The following is a 24,423-nucleotide window of genomic DNA, read 5'->3' as shown; positions in this document are numbered from 1 at the left end:
CAATACGAATTTTAAGAATCTGTGAAGTACGTGCGAACATACCCATGTGCATCAAGAATAAGAGGATGGAAATAGGGCGGGGCATAGGCATTCCGGGGAGGGGCTAAGACTTATGCGCGTAACTACGAATTTTAAAAAAGCTGACCATGGCACCAGCCCGTGTGTTATCCGCGTAACTTTGCTGCAGGTCCTGAGGAGGAGCAAGTCTAGAGATCTCTTCAGCACAACGTGAAGGTTCCTTGTCAAGTGGGGGGCTTACAGGATGAAGAACCAGAGGGGTCTTGAAGACCTCAATATCAATTGGACAAACTGGTGAACTAACTGGAAAAACTGGTATTTCCCTCGTGTGAGCATATACATGTAAAAGCTGCTACAGCCCTAGCAGAAATATGCATGGGATATTTATCCACGCCACCTCTTAAGATTACGTGCATACATATGCACAGCAGGGGGATTTTAAATGTTACGCACATACTTGCACACACGATATAAAAATCACAGCATATCCCCACTCACGTGCTGATATGTGTTTATGGGCGCATGCATATTCCTTTTAAAATTAACCAGTCAGGTAGCACAGGTAGTGCAGGCTGCTGTAACCAGGCCACCTCCCATGTCACCAGTGTTACCAAAGATAGACATAGGGAAAGACCCAGAGCTTTTCTTAATAAACTTTGAATGAACTTCCCAACTGGTGGATTGGCTAGAAGTTTCTTGGACCACTTATTTGGGGAACCTGCTGACAGGCAGCGAATCCAGACGGAAGGGCTAGCTATGCAGACATGAAAGCTGTCATACTGGAGAGAGCAGGCTATAACCCAGAGGCATATCAGCTCTGGTTCTGGAGAGGAACCCTCCACCTGGGGAAAGTCCCCAAAACCTTTTACACCGATTCAAGGATACTGAGTGAAAATGGATTCAACCAGATGGGATATTGGGCCTTGAAGTAGCCAATATCTTCCTTCTTAAGTCATAGAAGGCCTACACCTAATCATGCGACACTAGGTACACTAACACTTTAAGGTTACCTTGGAGTCCACTATGGAGATGGCCGATTCCTTTTATCAAGCCCAGCTAGCAGTAGATCATTCTGTTATGCAAGAAAAACAAGAAAAACAACCAGTGTTGGATTCAAAAAGCCATGCAGGGGAAGTTAAACATTCAGAGAGAGGACAAGCAACAAGTCTGGACCCTCAAGAGTGTTTTCAATGTAGACAGTAAGGCCATATTACCAAGGACTGTTTTTTCAAAGAGAGTAGGTCATTGGATGTCAACCTAGTGACTTGGCTCACACAGGGAGCTTGAGTTCACAGGTACGAAGTTACCTGTCCAAAGGAAGGCCGGCCTTAAAGCGCACATGGTCAAAGATTGTCCCTGGTGGAAAGACTAGAAGCGGAAGCATAGATCAACAGAGATTCCCAATTGTAACCTGGTGGAAGGCTCGCAACCTAGACTGAGCGAGTTTGTGATCCCAGTGGAAATGGAGGAGTTTCCCACACAAGCCCTGCTGGACTCAGAGAGTATAAGGAATCTGTGCCAGAGTGATCTAGCCAAGAAAATGTCAATTGATGATAAGAAAACAGTAACGTTCACTTGTGTACATGGGAACCAGAAACGATATCCGACAGGCCACATTGTAATGACAACCCAAGATGGTCAGGCCAGCCTAGAGGTGGGCATACTGCCTCACCTCCCATACCCCGAGGTACTTGTACATGACTACCCACAATTTAAGATGCTCTTGGCCATCTCACGTCCAAACTATAATGAATTGTCTCATCAGCAGATCTCTCCATGCAAAGATGCAAGTTGATATCACAAGCAGCCTAGGAGTCTGCTTCAAGAGTGGTAGTAGAGAGGAGGCTGGAAACTATAAGCTGGTTAGTCTCACCTTAGTGGTGGGAAAATTAATGGAGATGCTGCTGAAGGAAAGCATAGTGAATTATCTATAATGCAATGGGTAGCTGGATTTGAGGCAGCATGGATTCACCACGGTAAGGTCCTATCAGACAAATCTGATTGGGTGACTAGAGAATTGGATGGAGGAAGATCACTAGATGTGATTTACTTGCATTTCAGCAAAGTTTTTGATACAGTTCCTCATAGGAGACTCATGAATAGAATGAGAAGGTTGAGACTCAGCGCCAAGGTGGTGGAGTGGACTGCAAACTGGATGACTAACAAGAGACAGCATGTAATGGTAAATGGAACATAATCTGAAGAGAGAACCGTGTTATGTGGAGTATCACAGGAATCAGTATTGGGACCAGTTCTTTTCAATATATTTATAAGCAACTTTGTGGAAAGGTTAGAAGGTAAAGTTTGCCTATTTGCGGATGATACTAAGATCTGCAACAGAGAATGAAAAATGATTGAAGAAAGCTTGAAGAGTGGTTGAAGACTGGCAGCTGGGATTCAATGCCAAGAAGTGCAGAGTCATGCAACTGGGGTGTGATAATCCAAAAGACTTGTATGTGATGGGAAGTGAAAGACTAATGTGCACGGACTGGGAGAGGGACCTTGAGGTGAAAATGTCTGAAAATCTGAAGGCAGTGAAGCAATGTGACAAAGTGATAGCTAAAGCCAGAAGAATGCTGGACTGCATAGAGAGAGGAATAACCAGTAAGAAAATAGAGGTGATAATGCACTTGTCCAGGCATTGGTGAAGCCTCCCCTGGAGTATTGCGTTCAGTTCTGGAGACCATATCTGAAAAAGGATAGACTCAGAACTGAGGCAGTCTAGAGCAAGGTGACCAAAATGGTATGGGGTCTGTACCGGAAGACTTATGAAGAGAGGTTGAATGATCTGAATATGTACCCCCTAGAAGAGAGATGCAGGGGAGATATGATACAGACCTTCAGACACCTGAATGGTTTTAATGATGCAAGTTCCTTGAACCTCTTCTGGAGGAAAGCAAACAGTAAAGCTAGGGATCACGATATGAAACTTCATGGGAAATGATTTATAACCAACTTCAGGAAATATTTCTTCATTGAGAGGATGGTAAATTCCTGGAATGCCCTTCCGGAAGAGGTGGTGAAGACTAAAACAGTAAGCACATTCAAAAAGACGTGGGGATAAAACCAGTGGATCCCTAAAGGATAGAGTTGGAAATTAAGAAAAGGGTGCATGGGGATAACCAGCTTGGAGCGGCAGCTGCTACCCGTAACAGAAGGCATGGGGATTACTATCCTTAACCAATTAGCATACATGATTTTGATGCAACTGTAGTATCACTCTCCTCTTTGATGGGTCAAAAGGGGGGGGGGGGGAGAAAAGGGGAACTGGAATCAGACAATTACCAATGCTGGTGTTACAGTTTTGGCTGCAGTGCAACCGCCTCACCACCAGGGGTCCCTCTAGTGCTGGCTTTCCTGACAGGCCCAGTCCATCTCCTCTGTCCACTCTATGTTCTGGGTGTGCCCTTATAACCCTGCCTGACAGTTGCCTCGGTGCTTCGGCATCGAGCTCTCCTGGGCTCCCTGCTCTAGCCTTGCGCGGCCTTCGGGCCTTTCCTTTCCTTGCGCGGCCTTCGGGCCTTCTTACTTGCTTTTCTTACCTGGCCTACGGGCCTTCTGTGTATGTGTGGCCTACGGGCCTTCTGACCTGCCTTGCTCTGCTTACGGTGTGTGGCCTACGGGCCTTCTGTGTGTGTGTGGCCTACGGGCCTTCTGACCTGCCTTGCTCTGCTTACGGTGTGTGGCCTACGGGCCTTCTGTGTGTGTGTGTGGCCTACGGGCCTTCTGACCTGCCTTGTCCCGCTTACGGTGTGTGGCCTACGGGCCTTCTGTGTATGTGTGGCCTACGGGCCTTCTGACCTGCCTTGCTCTGCTTACGGTGTGTGGCCTACGGGCCTTCTATGTGTGTGTGGCCTACGGGCCTTCTGACCTGCCTTGCTCTGCTTACGGTGTGTGGCCTACGGGCCTTCTGTGTGTGTGTGGCCTACGGGCCTTCTGACCTGCCTTGTCCCGCTTACGGTGTGTGGCCTACGGGCCTTCTGTGTATGTGTGGCCTACGGGCCTTCTGACCTGCCTTGCTCTGCTTACGGTGTGTGGCCTACGGGCCTTCTGTGTGTGTGTGGCCTACGGGCCTTCTGACCTGCCTTGCTCTGCTTACGGTGTGTGGCCTACGGGCCTTCTGTGTGTGTGTGGCCTACGGGCTTTCTGACCTGCCTTGCCCCGCTTACGGTGTGTGTCCTACGGGCCTTCTGTGTATGTGTGGCCTACGGGCCTTCTGACCTGCCTTGCTCTGCTTACGGTGTGTGGCCTACGGGCCTTCTGTGTGTGTGTGTGGCCTACGGGCCTTCTGACCTGCCTTGCCCCGCTTACGGTGTGTGGTCTACGGGCCTTCTGTGTATGTGTGGCCTACGGGCCTTCTGACCTGCCTTGCTTGGCTTACGGTGTGTGGCCTACGGGCCTTCTGTGTGTGTGTGGCCTACGGGCCTTCTGACCTGCCTTGTCCTGCTTACTGTGCCCTGACCCAGCCTGGACCTAGACACTGCTATCTGCCGCCTGCCCTGACCCAGCCTGAACCTAGACACTGCTATCTGCCGCCTGCCCTGACCCAGCCTGGACCCAGACCCTGTACTAGCCATTCTTGTCTCTCTCAACCTGGAGCCACCCTTCTGGGTGGTGTTCATGACTCCTGACCGGAGCCCAGCCGTAACAGTATGCTGAAGCCATTCACATTGGGAGAGACAGAAAGGACTCAGTATTCAGACGGTGAGTCCTCATGGTTTATTATCTGTACCATTTGTCAAACTCTGAATTATCCTACGTACCTGAACTGTTTAGCTTGTCAGCTCTCGGACCAGGAGCACTGGATATGCAGCAACTGTCACAAAAGAAATGTGTCTGTATACCAAGAATGCCTTAATTGCAATTCTCTTAAACCAGGCTGGTGGAAGTGTCTCTGTCTTCCTTGTCTTTTGCCTCCAGGCAAACCCTGCCCCCGCTGCACAGCTAACGGGCCACCGTCTCCTCATAAAGATTCAGCCAGAGCTATCACACTCTGCCCTGCTTCTGGCTCAGCTAGGAATGTTTTCACCCTGGACAGTTTACTAACAGAAGATTGTAGCATAACTTGTCACAAAACTTTTCACCAAAAAGCAACTTATACTTCAGGAAAACCAAAAACTTACCTGGCCAAGAGAACTTCTAGGGCTTCCGTTCTAGGAGATCAAGCACAAAAACAGATGGAACTCATTAACCCGAGCAGGGCTCTGCTTCCCACAGCTGCTGAACAGCCTGTAACGAGCACCTTTCCTAGACGTCCTAGAACGGCCTGTGCCTTCTCTAACCTGCTCCTCCAGAAACAAAATCAGGAGCTTCAGACTTTGGCTCGAGGTATCAAGCCCTTGGCAGTACAATCTGTGTCTTCCATGTACACTACTTCTAACCTTGCTGCTCTGCCATCTGAGTTTGCTTCATCGCCACGAGAGGGGTCCGAGCCTGCTACAACGCCCGGAGAGGGGTCCGAGCCTGCTTCATCTCCCCGAGAGGGGTCTGAACCTGCTACAACGCCCCGAGAGGGGTCTGAACCTGCTTCATCGCCCCGAGAGGGGTCTGAACCTGCTTCATCGCCCCGAGAGGGGTCCGAGTCTGCTACAATGCCCCGAGAGGGGTCAGAGCCTGTTACAACGCCCCGAGAGGGGTCCGAACCTGCTTCATTGCCCCGAGAGGGGTCCGAGTCTGCTTCATCGCCCCGAGAGGGGTCCGAGTCTGCTTCATCACCCCGAGAGGGGTCCGAACCTGCTACAACGCCCGGAGAGGGGTCCGAACCTGCTACAACGCCCGGAGAGGTGTTCGAGCCTGCTACAATGCCCCGAGAGGGGTCCGAACCTGCTACAATGCCCCGAGAGGGGTCCGAGCCTACCACAACGCCCGGAGAGGTGTCCGAGCCTGCTTCATCGCCCCGAGAGGGGTCCGAGCCTGTGACAACGCCCCGAGAGGGGTCCAAGCCTGCTACAACGCCCCGAGAGGGGTCCGAGCCTGCTTCATCGCCCCGAGAGGGGTCCGAGCCTGTTACAACGCCCCGAGAGGGGTCCGAGCCTGTTACAACGCCCCGAGAGGGGTCCGAGCCTACTACAACGCCCGGAGAGGGGTCCGAGCCTGCTTCATTGCCCCGAGAGGGGTCCGAATCTGCTTCAACACCCCGAGAGGGGTCCGAGCCTGTTACAACGCCCGGAGAGGGATCCGAGCCTGTTACAACGCCCCGAGAGGGGTCCGAGCCTACTACAACGCCCGGAGAGGTGTTCGAGCCTGCTACAACACCCGGAGGGGGGTCCGAGCCTGCTTCATCGCCCGGAGAGGGGCCCGAGCCTGCTGCACTACCCCGAGAAGAGCCTGCTAAACCGGTCCTGCTGCCGCCCCCGGAGGGGCTTAAACCGGTCCTGCTGCCACCCCCGGAGGGGCTCAAACTGGTACCACTAACAGACTTTCTGACTCAGCCATCTGAGCCTGTTGAATCGCTCCAGCTGTTGCTGCCCTCGGAGGGGGTCTGATTTCATCTTTGAGTACCCCCTGCTAAGATGGGACCCAGGAGGAGGGGGAAGCCTTGAGGAGGGGGTACTGTTACAGTTTTGGCTGCAGTGCAACCGCCTCACCACCAGGGGTCCCTCTAGTGCTGGCTTTCCTGACAGGCCCAGTCCATCTCCTCTGTCCATTCTATGTTCTGGGTGTGCCCTTATAACCCTGCCTGACAGTTGCCTCGGTGCTTCGGCATCGAGCTCTCCTGGGCTCCCTGCTCTAGCCTTGCGCGGCCTTCGGGCCTTTCCTTGCCCTGCACGGCCTTCGGGCCTTTCCTTGCCTTGCGCGGCCTTCGGGCCTTCTTACTTGCTTTTCTTACCTGGCCTACGGGCCTTCTGTGTATGTGTGGCCTATGGGCCTTCTGACCTGCCTTGCTCTGCTTACGGTGTGTGGCCTACGGGCCTTCTGTGTGTGTGTGGCCTACGGGCCTTCTGACCTGCCTTGCCCCGCTTACGGTGTGTGGCCTACGGGCCTTCTGACCTGCCTTGTCCTGCTTACTGTGCCCTGACCCAGCCTGAACCTAGACACTGCTATCTGCCGCCTGCCCTGACCCAGCCTGAACCTAGACACTGCTATCTGCCGCCTGCCCTGACCCAGCCTGAACCCAGACCCTGTACTAGCCATTCTTGTCTCTCTCAACCTGGAGCCACCCTTCTGGGTGGTGTTCACGACTCCTGACCGGAGCCCAGCCGTAACAGCTGGGTCCTGACTTTTATGGTCTAGGGTACTGATATGCCGACATTAGGGGAAAAAACACAGGGACCGCTTCTACGGCCAAGTCCATAAGAAAAGCATGTTCAAAAAGCAGCATTTTATGAATTATCAGGAAGGCTGCTCACTCTGTAAAAATGTTGCTAGCGGTATTGGATGGACCATTTGATCTCATTTCTATGTTACTATGTTATAAATTTGCACTAAGGAAATAGTCAGTCTGCCTCCTTATTCCTGTTAGCTGTTTCCTAATCCACGACTGGCCACATTACCAAAGGGGCTTTTAGTTTAAAAACAAAGAAAATAAATTAGTGGATTTTTTTTTAACTCAAAACTTTTTTAATGCTTTTATGTAATTTTCAGTTTGTTCAAAACAAACCAAATGTGGGCTCATTTGTTTTGTTTTCTCCATTTGTTTCAAAGAAATGCACATCCCTATGGCATACATTCAGCTTTAGTTGAGGGGAAAAGGAAGGTAGAAGAGGAATAGGTTTTAAGGAACCTTCAGGATGAAAGGAGGAAGTAAACTAGACTTGGAAAGCCTGGATTACATTGAAACAGCTATAAATCAGAATTAGGCAGGTCATATCCTGGCAAGTCAAGCTGACCCTCCCTGACTTGTTTTCAGTGGCTTGATCATAACTAGGCACATTTCCACATATTCAGAAGAGTCTTCAAAGGTTTGTGATTTTTCACAATTAAAAGGCCCCACTTTATTCTAGTTCTGTCAGTTTAACTCCATGCTGCTTCAGGGCAACAGGGAACAAAATATGTGGAATGGCTGAAAACAAGGACTGGATTCAAAAGCCTCATGATGGAAGCTGAGATTTTCAAGTCCAGTTCTTCATTTTTAGTTGCTATTCCAAAATATAGGCTAGCCACAGCAAGAACATTTTTAAGATTAAATTAAATGGAATTAAATATAGAAGGTGTTGATTTTAACTAGTGTGCTACTATAACAGAAACAAACATTGTAAAGAACATTTACAAAAACATATACCCAGCTAGATTCCCTGGCTGAAAATGGACCTCTTTACGGTAGCCAAAAGCATGTATGTCTTTCTCGATATGCATATTTTTTTACCGGATTAAAAAGGCATTCCTGAGGGTGTGTTTAGGTTGAGGGATCAAAACAACATGCACAGATTTGATTTTCAAAACTATGCATGTTCTTTTACCCCCAATTTGTCTCCCACAGAAACAGCAGGTTTGTAGAATTCATGCCATTCGTATATGTGTATTTGCAGCTAATTTTCCAAGGGAAATTATCCAGATGATTTCCCTTAGAAAATTCACCACAAGGTCTGCACATACAAATGTGCACATGTACCTTGCAGCCCTAAGGGCACAAGACACATGTTTAACAGCCTGTCTACTCCTCAGCTTCCTGTTATGCCCGGAGGAGTGGATCCTTGGTCCGGCGATGTCTGTTTAGGCCACCGTCGGTTGGCGAGGCCGGTCCTCGGGGTGGCAGGTAGGATTGAAGAAGATCTGGATGCAGGCGCCTCCTGCCGGTTGTGTAGTCCAGATAACTGCCTCGGGGTGGCAGGTAGGGTTGAAGAAGATCTGGATGCAGGCGCCTCCTGCCGGTCGTGTAGTCCAGATAGCTGGCGCCTCCAGCGGGTCGTGTAAGCGATAGCTGACACCTTCAGCTGGTCGAAGAGCCAACCCCGAGGATCCCTTCTAAGTCCAGACAGGACCCTGAGGCTAGAGATACTGCTGACAGTCCAATGATCAATAACCAGGGAGCTTCCGTAGTCAGACAGAAAGTCCCGCAGCCGGTCCAGGGGTCGAGTGCCAGAGAGATCCACAGCCAGTCCAGGGGTCGAAAGCCAGAAACATCCGCAGCCGGTCCAGGGGTCGAGAACCAGGAGTATCCGCAGCCGGTCCAGGGGTCGAGAGCCCAAAGAATCCTCAGCCAGTCCGGGAGTCAGACGCCAGAGAGTACCGTAGCCAAGCCAGGAGTCGAGAGCCAGGAGAAACGTCAGCCGGTCCAGGAATCAAGCACAGAGGGAACAAGCAGCAACCAGGAACAGGGACAAACGCAAGAGCCAAGAAGCCAAGGCAAGGTCTGAGGGCTCAGACCTTGCCTTAAATAGTCTCCATCAAATCAGAAGCAGCAGGAAGGGCTCTGAGCACTTCCTGTGTGTGTCTCTTTAATTTTCAGGCCAGGCCGCCCGCGCGGCCCTTAGCAAGCATCAGGGGGCGGAGCTTAGCCGCGCGGGGAGGAACGCTGCGGCCATCTTGGGACAGCAGCGGCAGCTGCTGTTGAAGGAATCCTAGACGCCGGTCTCATCGACGAAGGTCCATCCGGGTCCTGGGGTACGTAGTTGGTCCCGGTCGCGGCTTGCCACGGCCGGTAGTCGTAACAGTACCCCCTCCTTTAGGCCTCCCCCTAGAAGGCTTGGGTTTTTCCGGGTGGTTGTTATGAAAATTCTTGAGAAGATCCTTGTCCAGGATGTTAGTAGCAGGTTCCCAGGAGTTCTCCTCTGGCCCGAATCCTTCCCACGCCAGGAGGTACTCCCATCTGCGGCCTCGTCTCCGAACTTCGAGAACCTCCCGAACTTGATACGTCGTGTCTTCCTCCAACTGTACATGTGGCGACACAGGAGCCTTCCGAGATGGCCATTTGAGGAGCAACGGTTTCAATAGAGACACATGGAAAACATTGTGGATGCGAAGGGAGGTAGGTAAGCGTAGTTGATAGGTTACGGGACCTATCTGTTTAGCACAGGGAAAGGGCCAATATACCTGGGAGCCAATCTCATAGAGGGGACCCTCAATCGAATATTTCTGGTGCTAAGCCACACCTTATCTCCTGGATGGAATTGTGGAGCTGGTCTCCGATGTCTATCCGCAAACCTCTTGGCCATTTGTGCTGCTTTATGTAGCATGTGTTGAGTGTGTGTCCATAATAGCTTGAACTGTGTGGCAGTGAGCTGAGCTGCCGGAGAGGGAACTGTCAAAGGTAGAGGCACCAGCGGTGTGGGTTGATAGCCAAAGACAACTTGAAACGGAGAAGACCAAGTCGAAGTACAAGTGTGGAAGTTATGCGAAAATTCCGCCCACGGCAACAAAGCCGCCCAGTCGTCCTGTCGTGCATTAACATAAGACCGTAAGAACTGTTTGAGAGCACGATTGGTTCGTTCTACTTGTCCATTGGCTTGCGGATGGAAGGCGGTAGTGAAGTCTAATGCAATGTGAAATTTAGCACAGAGATTCCGCCAGTATCGGGCTGTGAATTGGGAAACTCAGTCAGATGTTTTGTGCAGAGGTAGGCCATGAAGCCGGAATATATGTGACATAAACAGTTGGGCCAAACGAGGAGCAGAGGGGAGGGCGGGTAGGGGTGTAAAATGAGCCATTTTGGAGAAATGATCAATCACCACCCAGATAACAGGCCACACACCGTAAGCCGAGCAAGGCAGGTCAGAAGGCCCGTAGGCCACACATACACAGAAGGCCCGTAGGCCACACACCGTAAGCGGGGCAAGGGGACGAGAGCCCGAAGAATCCTCAGCCAGTCCGGGAGTCAGACGCCAGAGAGTACCGTAGCCAAGCCAGGAGTCGAGAGCCAGGAGAAATGTCAGCCGGTCCAGGAATCAAGTACAGAGGGAACAAGCAGCAACCAGGAACAGGGACAAACGCAAGAGCCAAGAAGCCAAGGCAAGGTCTGAGGGCTCAGACCTTGCCTTAAATAGTCTCCAGCAAATCAGAAGCAGCAGGAAGGGCTCTGAGCACTTCCTGTGTGTGTCTCTTTAATTTTCAGGCCAGGCCGCCCGCGCGGCCTTTAGCAAGCATCAGGGGGCGGAGCTTAGCCATGCGGGGAGGAACGCCGCGGCCATCTTGGGACAGCAGCGGCAGCTGCTGTTGAAGGAATCCTAGACGCCGGTCTCATCGACGAAGGTCCATCTGGGTCCTGGGGTACGTAGTTGGTCCCGGTCGCGGCTTGCCGCGGCCGGTAGTCGTAACACTTCCATTCTAACTTTTAATTTGGCATTATGTGTAACCTTACATTGTCCCATGTAGGCACAAAAGATTAGAGATGCCAGAATTCTCTGAAATATGATTTACAACATAAGAACTGCACTGAAGCTTGTTGGTAAGGAAAAAGTGAGATGGAACCCCCAAAACACAAATGAGTCATGCCTTGGAGGATTCTCGGGTATAAATGAACTCTTTCATTATCTATAAATGCAAGCAGCACGCTAGAGAGCAAAAGACATCAGACATTTGGAGGTCAATATTTAAAGAGGCTTGTCTGGCTTAGTTCGGATATAGCCGGACAAACTGCAGGATTTAAAAATCCCTCTAGTTTTGCCATCCTTGACATAGCTGGATAAGGGGTGGGATGGATAAAAGTGTATCTGGTTATGACGGTAGTGGTCTGGGGGTGTTCCAGAATGGAGTAAGTTAGCCACATAACATTGATTTTCAGCATTAACCGGCTAACAAAGTTGATAACTTTAGATTGGCTAGCCCTAAACTTAGCTAGCTAAACGTATCCAGCTAACATTTAGCTAGCCTTGTATACTGCTGAATATGCCAGCTAAGTTAGCTGGCTAAATTTATCTGGCTAATGTAGCCAGTCACCCAGTGGCTGAAAATGGTCCTCTTCATTCTTAAGTAATAACTATGCAGTCCAGAGTCTTTTAATCCAGTCTTTCAAGCCGATGTACTAAAGTGTATTGAATTTTGTGTACTATTTGTGATTTTCTGCACACTATTTCTCTACTGGATTCAAGATGCAAATGAGACCAACAGAAAAATATTATGCAACTCTTTTTATGAAATCAATGTTGTGAAGTCATTTTCATATGTGCTTAATTACTAGCTGCTTTGTATAATTTTGCACTACAGCAAGTCATTAATTATAAATTTGATCACAAAGTATGCCAAGAATTTTACTGTTTGCAAAGCAAAAAAATTCAGCAAGCTCACTTTGTGTGCTTAAAGGGAAAACAGTGCGCAGATTTGCAAATAACAAGCACCATTTGCCATTTTCCTGGAGGAAGCAGATTTTGCAATATTTAAGCTCCCTTTAGTACATCAGCTTCAATTTTTGTTAATCCTCCATGAAAAGTGCTCTGGCATTTTTGAGTTCCTTGCCTACAGAACTGACAGAACTAGAAACCCCAATATGATTTGTATGGAGTGGAGAAAGCCGCAATAGAGACTGCATCAATGTTCATTGAGTCATCTGAAAGCTTAGCCCTAATGCTAGTTGTCTGCTGGAGAATATGTACCTCTCTTTGTGATCTTAAACTTTATTTTGAGCAGAGTATCTCTGAAAACAACAGGATCTAGAAAATATGGGGTAGGTGGGATGGGTGTGGGGGCAGTTGGGCCCTGCAGTTTTTCTCCTGCTCCTTTTGTTTCCAGCTCAGCTTGACCCAGGGCTCAGATCTGGTGCCAAGCACTTTCAACTACAATGTCCCAGGGATTTTATCCTATGGCATATTCCCTCCCAACTCACTTAGCTCAGTCATGACAGTGTCAGTCCTCAGCTGTGCATCATGCACTAGGCTTCCTCTGGAGTCCCTAAAATCAAGGGCTCTATATCAGGCTAATAGGTATCCCAGGGGCTATGGCTGCCTTTGCAGTATCCTCAGCCCTAGCCAGCCCATGGCACAGAAGACCTAACCCAGGTCATCTGTATGCCAGTGTACAGCACTATCACTGAGCAACCATGCTGGCTCCTGAGAAGATTTAATCTTAAAAATTAAGATGTGTTTGATATTCCAGTTTACAATGTTATTAGTAATGACTGTATTTAGTTCTACTTTATTCTGCACTTTTCCTACATTAAACTTTATTTTATTACCCTGCAGGAGGTGTGCAAGTTATGTGACCCATCGTGCAGACACTGCTCTGGGCCAGGTCCCAATCATTGTATATTGTGCAAAGCGAGTTCTGCTTGGTCCCTCACCGAGAAGAGGTGTATAAAGTGCTGTGATCCACAGATAGTTTCACACGACTGCTGCTTTTGTAAATCAAATACAGGTATGCATCTTCGGCACAGTTACATCTATCAATGAACGGCTTTTAATTTTCAAAAAACATTTTTTTTTTCCATTTTTTGCTCTTGGGGAAAAATGTCTTACAATACTGCTCAGAATTTGAAAAATTTAAATATTTGTTTTGTACCACAGCTTACAGTATTTTCCCTCTAATATCTTAAAGGGCTAGATATATTGGGCTGGATTTTAAAAGGGTTATGCGCGCTGGGCTTATTTTAAAAGGCCTGGTGATGTGCGTAAAGCCCCGGGATGCGTGTAAGTCCTGGAGCTTGCAAAAAGGGGCGGGAGTGGGGTCAGAGGCTCCAGGCAGAGCGGCCATATGCTGCTGTGCTTGGGATCGTGCACTGGCAGTTGGCCGGCGTGCGCAACTTACTTTAGCCCCAAGGCTGAAGTAAGTTTAGCAAAAAAAAAAAAAAAAGAACTCAAAAAAAGGTAGGGGGGAAAGGGCGGAAGAGGTAGGGGAAGGGAAGGTGGGGTGAGGGGGTAGGGAATGGGGGAAGGCAGCGCGGCTCGGAGCGGGCTTGTCACGCGCAAGGTGCACAATTGTGCAACCCCTTGTGCGTGCCGACCCCGGATTTTATAACATGCGCACACAAGTACGCCTGCGTGCAACCTTTTAAAATCTACCCCAGAATGAGTATCACATTTGTTAGCAATACTAGCTATCTTATTAAAGTTAATGTTATACCTACTATATGGAAAATTAGAAAGGATTTTCCGGATTGCGCAGAGCTGCCTGTTTCTTGGGCAGATAGAATTAATCTGCTAAAATGAATGTCTTTGTTTTTTATCTTTTTTCAGCAAGTGCCATATAATGTCCCTACTAAAGTGTTTTTGGATCTTCACAATACAGTGGCTAGTTTTATTTGGCACAATAAGGTGTCTAGGATCAAACTCAGTATACTATGGTCGTCCAAAAATGAGGGTGGTATGCCTTTAGCTATCTTAAGAATGTATTACTGGGCAGATAGGCTGGTGTGTTTCAAAGCTTGGTTGTGGTATGAACTAAACTGATCATGGTTGTCTTTAGAAGAATACCAAGAAGCTAGTGAGATTAAATTGGCTATGGTTTTGCTTCGCCTTCCTCTGTCCTTTACTATTTAGAAAGGTCAGTGTGAATCCAGCCAATGTTCCATTTTGGTCCTGTTGGAAATTTCTGCAGCATTTAACACCCTTAACTGTCGCATTCTGTTATCACATTTGCATGAAATTGGGGTCTTCAGTGTTATTTTAAAATAGTAGACATTATACCTTTGAAATCAATAAAAGTCCAAAAAAGATTTCAACAGGGGATCGCTTGATGACTAAATGCAAAAATATATCCCTTGAACAGATATAAAACCAGTGAGGCAGATTTTAAAAGCCTATGCGCTTAGGGGGGTTATGCACACCAGACCTATTTTCAAAAGGCCTGGAGGCGCGCGTGTAAGTCCCGGGGCTTGAAAAAATGGGTGGTCTGGGGGCGGGGTGTGGGTGGGGCGGTCCGGGGGCGGGGCGGGGGCATGGCCAGAGGCCTCTCCACAGCTACTTGGCTGGCAGGCATAACTTCTGGGATAAAGGTATAGGGGTATTTTTTTTTTGGGCTGGGGGGCAGGACAAGTAGGGGAAGGGAGGGGAAGGTGGGGGGGGGGGGCTAAGGAAAGTTCCCTTCGAGGCCGCTCCAATTTCAGAACAGCCTCGGAGGGAATGGGGAAAGCCATGTTATAAAATCGGGTGTACATTTGTGCACGCCAGATAGCGCGCACAAATGTACACCTATGTACATTAGGTTTTAAAATCTGCCCCAGTCTGTGTTAATATATATATATATATATATGAATATATAGAATGACCATCATACTAGGTCTCATCGGTAGTTGCCAGTGCACTTAGGGGCAGATTTTCAAATGGTTACACGCGTAACCCCGAAAACCTGCTCCTGCGTGCGCCGAGACTATTTTGCATAGGCTATTTTGCAAAGGCTCGGCAACCCGCGCAAGCCCCGGGACGCGCGTATGTCCCGGGGCTTTGAAAAAGGGGCGGGAAAGGAACAGAGCTGGGGGTGAGCGGTGGTCCAGGGGTGGTCCCGAGTCCTCCCGCACAGTGGCCTTGCTGGGGGATGGCGTGCCGGCAACTGGCCAGCACACGCAAGTTTCACCAGCCAGAGGCAGAGGCTGGTGATTTTACAACATGCACGTGGCTGCGCGTGCATGTTATAAAATCGGGCGTACATTTGTGCGCGCCGGGTAGCACGCACAATTGTAGGCTGCGCACGCAGGTTATAAAATCTGCCCCTTAATATGCATCTGCTTTATATATCTAATCATAGGACATAATGTCCAATAGACTTCAAAATGCTCAATAATTTATGTATATTCTTTGTTCTTGTATAATTAAAATAAATTAAATTGAAAATAAAATTAAGCTCTTATCTGAGACATGTTATAATTATTTAATTTTCTTTAAAGTGTTTGTAATTAATAAAGTCCCAATCTGAAGCTACCAGCAATTTATGATGGGTGATGACAAATGTCCAAACTAATAACATCGACACAGGCTGCATTTCAAACTATGTTCTTCCTCAAGGGTTTTTCTAAAAATGAATAGAATGTAAAACCATAGCAGCATTTTCTCAAAAGACAACCAAATATTTCATAAAGGAAAAACTCACACTTTACAATATCTACGTCACTATTACAAAATGATGGTGAACGGAGATAGGAAGTGAGCAGACAAATTTGCTTTCCAGTTTTATACAAGCTCTTATCATACATCTGTTAACGGATGAAACCTTAACATATAGTTTACAGAACTGAATACCTCTCAAGATCTACATTTAAGCTCAAAGGGGCTATGAATGCAATTCAAAATCCAAAATTGTTCTTTGAAGTTCAGCCTGGCTTGCATGTCTCCCTCTTTCCCCAGGCACTGATTCTCTATTTGATCAATGACTAAACATACCATCCTCGATCTTGAAAAGTATGTCTGTGACCCAGTGTTGAGTTGTTGGTGCATGTAACTTTTTCGTAGATAAACAACTTTGGTGTCGAATCTAGTGCAGGTCACCCCCATGCCTTTTGTTAAGGGTAGTAACTGCCATTTTGTGCAAGTTACCATTGCTAACTCAGGCTACCCCTTTTCTTCTTCCATCCTTTAGCTACTAGGGATTTATCACATGCCCTCTTCTGTGATGGCATTCCATACATCCATTAGAGATGTGTTTTGGCCCTCCATGGGAAATTTCATTTGGTTCGGGCCGATTTTTTTCGGCCGCCCTGAATTTCGGGGTTAGCGCGCACTAAATCCCCATTAGTGCACGCTCACCTGTGTCCAGGACTGGGAGCTCCATGGTCCCAACAATGCCATACTTCAAAATGGCACTGTCTGCTGGGGTAATTATGCCAGAGCTAACTCCAGCATGACCCCAGCGGATCCCCATCATTTGGCAGAGCCGAAGAAGGAAGATGGCGGACTGTGGAGCTCCCAGGACCCGGCCTCTGGGTTAGGTCATGGTGTTGGGCCTGGGCTTAGCCCCGGCCTAGGCATAGGGATCCAGCCTCCGTGTCGGGTTGTGGCATTGGGCCTGGGTCCAGGCCAAGGCCCAGGCATCGGGACCCAGTCAAAGCATCTAAGTAGCTACAAATCAGCTACTGACACTTTTGCGCTAGACTGGAGCATAGGTTTACACTATGTGTGCCCACTTATTCCTCTAATCAGCAGGACTGTCCAGAAAGTCTTTTGGGACAAGGTGAGGATAATCCTCATAGCACCATCCTGTCTGAGGGAAGTGTAGTATCCATAATCTAGTCTGTCTGTGAATTCAGTCTCTAATTAAACTGGGAATGTCTGTGACTGTCATCATACAAGTGAAAGGCAGGCTCTGCCATCCAAACCTATCATCACTGGCCCTCACGGGGTGGATGTACATTAGTCTCTTCCTTACTTTTTCCCAAAAGGTAGAGGATGTTCTGATTTCTGCCAAGTACCAGTATTAGGGATGTGAATCGTTTTTTGACGATTTAAAACAATCGTCAGATATATTTTAAATCGTCAAAAATCGTTAGAGCCGCGATACAAAAACAATTCCCCCGATTTATTGTCAAAAAATCATAAATCGGGGGAAGACGGGAAAACCGGCACACCAAAACAACCCTAAAACCCACCCCGACCCTTTAAAACAAATCCCCCAGCCTCCCGAACCCCCCCAAAATGTTTTAAATTACCTGGGGTCCAGTGGGGGGGTCCCGGCGCGATCTCCCGCGATCTCCTGTGATCTCCCGCTCTCGGGCCACGGCTGCGTTAATAGAAATGGCGCCAGTGGCCCTTTGCCCTTACCATATGACAGGGAAAAGGTAGCGCCGGCGCCATTTTGGTTCCTGTCACCCGACGTCACGAGTGCAGGAGATCGCTCCCGGACCCCCGCTGGACCCCTAGGGACTTTTGGCCAGATTGGGGGGGGCCTCCTGACCCCCACAAGACTTGCCAAAAGTCCAGCGGGGGTCCGGGAGCGACCTCCTGCACTCGCGCCGTATTGCCAATATTCAAAATGGCGCCGGCGCTACTTTTGCCCTCACTATGCCCTCACTATGTCATACGGGTCGTATGACATAGTGAGGGCAAAGGTAGCACCGGCGCCATTTTAAATATTGGCAATACGGCGTGAGTGCAGGAGGTCGCTCCCGGACCCCCGCTGGACTATTGGCAAGTCTTGTGGGGGTCATACAACCCGTATGACATAGTGAGGGCAAAAGTAGCGCCGGCGCCATTTTGAATATTGGCAATACGGCGCGAGTGCAGGAGGTCGCTCCTGGACCCCCGCTGGACTTTTGGCAAGTCTTGTGGGGGTCAGGAGGCCCCCCCAAGCCGGCCAAAAGTCCCTGGGGGTCCAGCGGGGGTCCGGGAGCGATCTCCTGCACTCATGACGTCGGGTGACAGGAACCAAAATGGCGCCGGCGCTACCTTTGCCCTGTCATATGGTAAGGGAAAAGGGCCACCGGCGCCATTTCTATTAACGCAGCCGTGGCCCGAGAGCGGGAGATCGCGGGAGATCGCGCCGGGACCCCCCCACTGGACCCCAGGTAATTTAAAACATTTTGGGGGGGTTCAGGAGGGTGGGGGATTTGTTTTAAAGGGTCGGGGTCGGTTTTAGGGTTGTGTTGGTGTGCCGGTTTTCCCGCCCTCCCCCGATTTACGATTTTTTACGATAAAAAAAAAACAAAAAACATGATGATCAGATTTCCCTCCCCCCCCAGCCAAAATCGATCGTTAAGACGATCGATCACACGATTCACATCCCTAACCAGTATATTAAATGTACCATGGGTATCAATACTTTAAATGTATCATGGGTAGGCACCACATTACGAATCTATACATCTTCAGGAAAATTACGATCACAAAATAAAGGTCTCCTAGAAGTCTTTGCAATCCACCATACTCACATTGGAGAAGTGAAAGAATGCATTTTTTCCACTGCCGGCCCTACATTATGGAACAGCTTGCTAGAATTGTTGAGAATGCAAACAGACACCAAGACCTTTAAAAAAGATTTAAAAACCTGGCCATACCAACAAGAATTCAAAATTGACAATACAGCTATGTAATGTAATCTGGCATAAATCTAGCCCAGCAGCCTAAACACTATGTAATATTAAATTTGTATGCTCGTTTTTTTAATTGAATTATTATTCATACATGCATAAATTGTTTATTATTATGCATGTTGTATTTGTAAACCACTGCTGTCATTCTTTTGAAGTAGTGGTATATGTTTTTTGGTTTTTTTTAAATAAATAAATGACGATGCTACAGTTTCAAACGGAAGAGGTTTTTGACTTGATGTAGGAACAGCCAACTGGATCCCTTCTCCTCTGGCCCAAGGAACTTGTTTCAGTATTTATTCTACCTCTTGTCCTCAGGCCTTAGCACTTCTTCAGTCAATGTTCATCTCAGTGCCATTGTGGTGTATCACCAGCAGATGAAAGGGGCTCCAATCTCTCTCCACCCCTTTGGTATCAAAATTTATGAAAGGATTGTGGCATTCCAAACCTCCGGTCAATAATCCTTTACTGCGTTGGGATCTCAAAATATTTCTAGCTCAGTTTTCGAAACCTCCTTTCAAACCACTGAAGTTGGTGGACTTGAAGCTTCTTACGTAGCTTTTGAAAATTCGGTGAGGTTTTGTGTTTTGTTTGCCTTGGGTCCTCACGTTGTCCTTTTTTGATTGTGATTTTGAAAACTGCTGTCATAGCTACCAAAATCTTGATAAGCAGGATAAAAAGCCTGCATGATTAAATTAGAGAATGAAAGACTTTTTCTGAGGCATTGAGGTTCTGATTCACTATGCTTTTTCCCCACAGCCACACAATGGAAGAAAAGCCTTAATGGCTCAAGTTCTTATCTTTAAATAAACATACTATGTTAAATATCACTGACCTAATTATACTTAAAGCAGGAAATACTATGACTGGATATGTACCACAAAATATCACTGAAATCTGACATGCAAATAAAGAATGATTCATATTTGTAATATGAATTTATCTGTGAAATACATGAAACTTTTGGCAGGGAATGGCAAAGATGAACTTAACAAGGGAGGGAAAAGATTAAAATTGCAGATGATTTAGTGCATTCAGAGGTAAAAAAACCAAAAACTCAAGTCAGATCCTAGTTTTTACAAAATATATAAAATGTTGCTATTTTTACACTTTGTAATCTGGTTGTTTTTTTTATCTTCATATGCACCATGAAATTTGCTGTGAGACTTATGACTACTGGATTGAGTAGTTACAGCAATTTAACTATTTACTGAACAGGAATCTTTGCTGGACAGAGAGGCTCTATATTAAGAACATAAGAACATAAGAAAATGCCATACTGGGTCAGACCAAGGGTCCATCAAGCCCAGCATCCTGTTTCCAACAGTGGCCAATCCAGGCCACAAGAACCTGGCAAGTACCCAAAAACTAAGTCTATTCCATGTAACCATTGCTAATGGCAGTGGCTATTCTCTAAGTGAACTTAATAGCAGGTAATGGACTTCTCCTCCAAGAACTTATCCAATCCTTTTTTAAACACAGCTATACTAACTGCACGAACCACATTCTCTGGCAACAAATTCCAGAGTTTAATTGTGCGTTGAGTAAAAAAGAACTTTCTCCGATTAGTTTTAAATGTGCCTCATGCTAACTTCATGGAGTGCCCCCTAGTCTTTCTACTATCCGAAAGAGTAAATAACCGATTCACATCTACCCGTTCTAGACCTCTCATGATTTTAAATACCTCTATCATATCCCCCCTCAGTCGTCTCTTCTCCAAGCTGAAAAGTCCTAACCTCTTTAGTCTTTCCTCATAGGGGAGTTGTTCCATTCCCTTTATCATTTTGGTAGCCCTTCTCTGTACCTTCTCCATCACAATTATATCTTTTTTGAGATGCGGCGACCAGAATTGTACACAGTATTCAAGGTGCGGTCTCACCATGGAGCAATACAGAGGCATTATGACATTTTCCATTTTATTCATCATTCCTTTTCTAATAATCCCCAACATTCTGTTTGCTTTTTTGACTGCCGCAGCACACTGCACCGACGATTTCAATGTGTTATCCACTATGACACCTAGATCTCTTTCTTGGGTTGTAGCACCTAATATGGAACCCAACATTGTGTAATTATAGCATGGGTTATTTTTCCCTATATGCATCACCTTGCACTTATCCACATTAAATTTCATCTGCCATTTGGATGCCCAATTTTCCAGTCTCACAAGGTCTTCCTGCAATTTATCACAATCTGCTTGTGATTTAACTACTCTGAACAATTTTGTGTCATCTGCAAATTTGATTATCTCACTCGTCGTATTTCTTTCCAGATCATTTATAAATATATTGAACAGTAAGGGTCCCAATACAGATCCCTGAGGCACTCCACTGTCCACTCCCTTCCACTGAGAAAATTGCCCATTTAATCCTACTCTCTGTTTCCTGTCTTTTAGCCAGTTTGCAATCCACGAAAGGACATCGCCACCTATCCCATGACTTTTTACTTTTCCTAGAAGCCTCTCATGAGGAACTTTGTCAAACGCCTTCTGAAAATCCAAGTATACTATATCTACCGGTTCACCTTTATCCACATGTTTATTAACTCCTTCAAAAAAGTGAAGCAGATTTGTGAGGCAAGACTTGCCCTGGGTAAAGCCATGCTGACTTTGTTCCATTAAACCATGTCTTTCTATATGTTCTGTGATTTTGATGTTTAGAACACTTTCCACTATTTTTCCTGGCACTGAAGTCAGGCTAACCGGTCTGTAGTTTCCTGGATCGCCCCTGGAGCCCTTTTTAAATATTGGGGTTACATTTGCTATCCTCCAGTCTTCAGGTACAATGGATGATTTTAATGATAAGTTACAAATTTTTACTAATAGGTCTGAAATTTCATTTTTTAGTTCCTTCAGAACTCTGGGGTATATACCATCCGGTCCAGGTGATTTACTACTCTTCAGTTTGTCAATCAGGCCTACCACATCTTCTAGGTTCACCGTGATTTGATTCAGTCCATCTGAATCATTACCCATGAAAACCTTCTCCATTACGGGTACCTCCCCAACATCCTCTTCAGTAAACACCGAAGCAAATAAATCATTTAATCTTTCCGCGATGGCCTTATCTTCTCTAAGTGCCCCTTTAACCCCTCGATCATCTAACGGTCCAACTGACTCCCTCACAGGCTTTCTGCTTCGGATATATTTAAAAAAGTTTTTACTGTGAGTTTTTGCCTCTACAGCCAACTTCTTTTCGAATTCTCTCTTAGCCTGTCTTATCAATGTCTTACATTTAATTTGCCAATGTTTATGCTTTATCCTATTTTCTTCTGTTGGATCCTTCTTCCAATTTTTGAATGAAGATCTTTTGGCTAAAATAGCTTCTTTCACCTCCCCTTTTAACCATGCCGGTAATCGTTTTGCCTTCTTTCCACCTTTCTTAATGTGTGGAATACATCTGGACTGTGCTTCTAGAATGGTATTTTTTAACAATGACCACGCCTCTTGGACATTTTTTACTTTTGTAGCTGCTCCTTTCAGTTTTTTTCTAACAATTTTTCTCATTTTCTTAAAGTTTCCCTTTTGAAAGTTTAGCATGAGAGCCTTGGATTTGCACACTGTTCCTTTTCCAGTTATTAAATCAAATTTGATCATATTATGATCACTATTGCCAAGCGGCCCCACCACCGTTACCTCTCTCACCAAGTCCTGTGCTCCACTGAGAATTAGATCTAAAATTGCTCCCTCTCTCGTCGGTTCCTGAACCAATTGCTCCATAAAGCTATCATTTATTCCATCCAGGAACGTTATCTCTCTATCGTGACCCGATGATACATTTACCCAGTCTATATTGGGGTAATTGAAGTCTCCCATTATTACTGCACTACCAATTTGGTTAGCTTCCCTAATTTCTCTTAGCATTTCACTGTCCATCTCACCATCTTGACCAGGTGGACGGTAGCATACCCCTATCACTGTAGTCTTCCCTGACACACAAGGGATTTCTACCCATAAAGATTCAATTTTGTATTTAGTCTCATGCAGGATGTTTATCCTGTTGGACTCTATGCCATCCCGGACATAAAGCGCCACACCTCCTCCCGACTGCTCCTCTCTGTCATTGCGATATAATTTGTACCCCGGTATAGCACTGTCCCATTGGTTATCCTCTTTCCACCATGTCTCTGAGATGCCAATTAAGTCTATGTCATCATTTACTGCTATACATTCTAATTCTCCCATCTTACTTCTTAGACTTCTGGCATTAGCATACAAACATTTCAAAGTTTGTTTTTTGTTTGTATTTTTATTCTGCTTTTTAATTGAAAGGGATAAGTTAGAATTTTTTAGGTCAGGTGAGTTTTTAGTTACAGGCACTTGGACTACTTTTCTAATTATTGGAACCTCACTGTTGGGATGCCCTAATTCTAATGCATCATTAGTATCCTTTAAAGATACCTCTCTCCGAACCATGCGCTGCTGAGCGACTGTCGGCTTTCCCCTTTGTTCTAGTTTAAAAGCTGATCTATCTCCTTTTTAAAGGTTAGCGCCAGCAGTCTGGTTCCACCCAGGTTAAGGTGGAGCCCTCCCTTCGGAAGAGACTCCCTCTTCCCCAAAAGGTTCCCCAGTTCCTAACAAAACTGAATCCCTCTTCCTTGCACCATCGTCTCATCCACGCATTGAGACTCCAGAGCTCTGCCTGCCTCTGGTGACCTGCGCGTGGAACAGGGAGCATTTCAGAGAATGCTACCCTGGAGGTTCTGGATTTAATCTTTCTACCTAAGAGCCTAAATTGGGCTTCCAGAACCTCCCTCCCACATTTTCCTATTGTATGAGGTATTACAATCCAAAAAAACAGCTGTCACCTATGATGTTCCTTTTGTATTGAAGATTTTAACTAATGCAGGCATATTCACTGAAGTGCACTACTCCTTTAATGTAGGAAAATGCACGTGTTTTTACCACAGCTCCAGCTATTTCTAGTGAGGTTTGTTCACCAATTTATGTGCGTTTTTCATAATGTAATAGCACATGTAGGTGAATAGGCCTAAAGGTGACATCAGGCAGGGGGTGAAAGAACAACATTAGAAGCAGATCTTAATGAATCAGGTACCCAGCAATCTTGAACAGAATGTGTGGCAGGACTTATCCTCTACTTCAGAAAAAATGTATGTGACAAAACTGGGAGAATATTGGAGGTGGAGTATGCAGGGTAAAGTGAGAGGTCTTGCAGTGTATAAGCAAATTCCCCCTGAAGGACCATGCTGTCAGTGATTTTCATAGTTCGTAGGGTGTCTTTTACAGGATAACGTCTGCTAGCTAGATATCACAAAATGTATGCTTTTATGCATATATTCTCTACATTCTGTTTCTGAAATTATTTAGAAAATTAAACATTCACCTCAGAATTTGTTTATAGTGATTGTATATTCTTAGAGTCCAAGAAAAGAGAATCAATTCTAACTTTCAAGTGTGCTACCAAAACACTTTGAAATAAGTATTTAATTTTTCAACAGCTGTCTTAGTTTCTATTAACTCCATAAATACTGAAAATTACCCCTTTTAATATTTCAGCAGTTGTTGTAGCAGCGGTATAATCAGCTAGTCATAATCATCACATACTAGTTTTAAATAAATCCTTACT

General features: G+C 46.5%; 1 protein-coding gene across 1 annotated transcript in view; it reads left to right on the top strand.

Annotated features, from left to right (window-relative positions):
- LOC115074730 (proprotein convertase subtilisin/kexin type 5-like) overlaps nucleotides 1-24,423 on the top strand; it is a 103,599-nt gene that overhangs the window by 74,369 nt on the left and 4,807 nt on the right. Inside the window, exon 11 of the mRNA XM_029574495.1 lies at nucleotides 13,071-13,242. Within this exon, the coding sequence (XP_029430355.1) occupies nucleotides 13,071-13,242 (172 nt within the window). The remainder of the gene's footprint in view (nucleotides 1-13,070; nucleotides 13,243-24,423) is intronic.

This window comes from Rhinatrema bivittatum, chromosome 13 (genome assembly GCF_901001135.1).
Source record: "Rhinatrema bivittatum chromosome 13, aRhiBiv1.1, whole genome shotgun sequence".
NCBI lineage: Eukaryota > Metazoa > Chordata > Amphibia > Gymnophiona > Rhinatrematidae > Rhinatrema > Rhinatrema bivittatum.
This window is presented reverse-complemented; position numbering and strand designations above follow the sequence as displayed.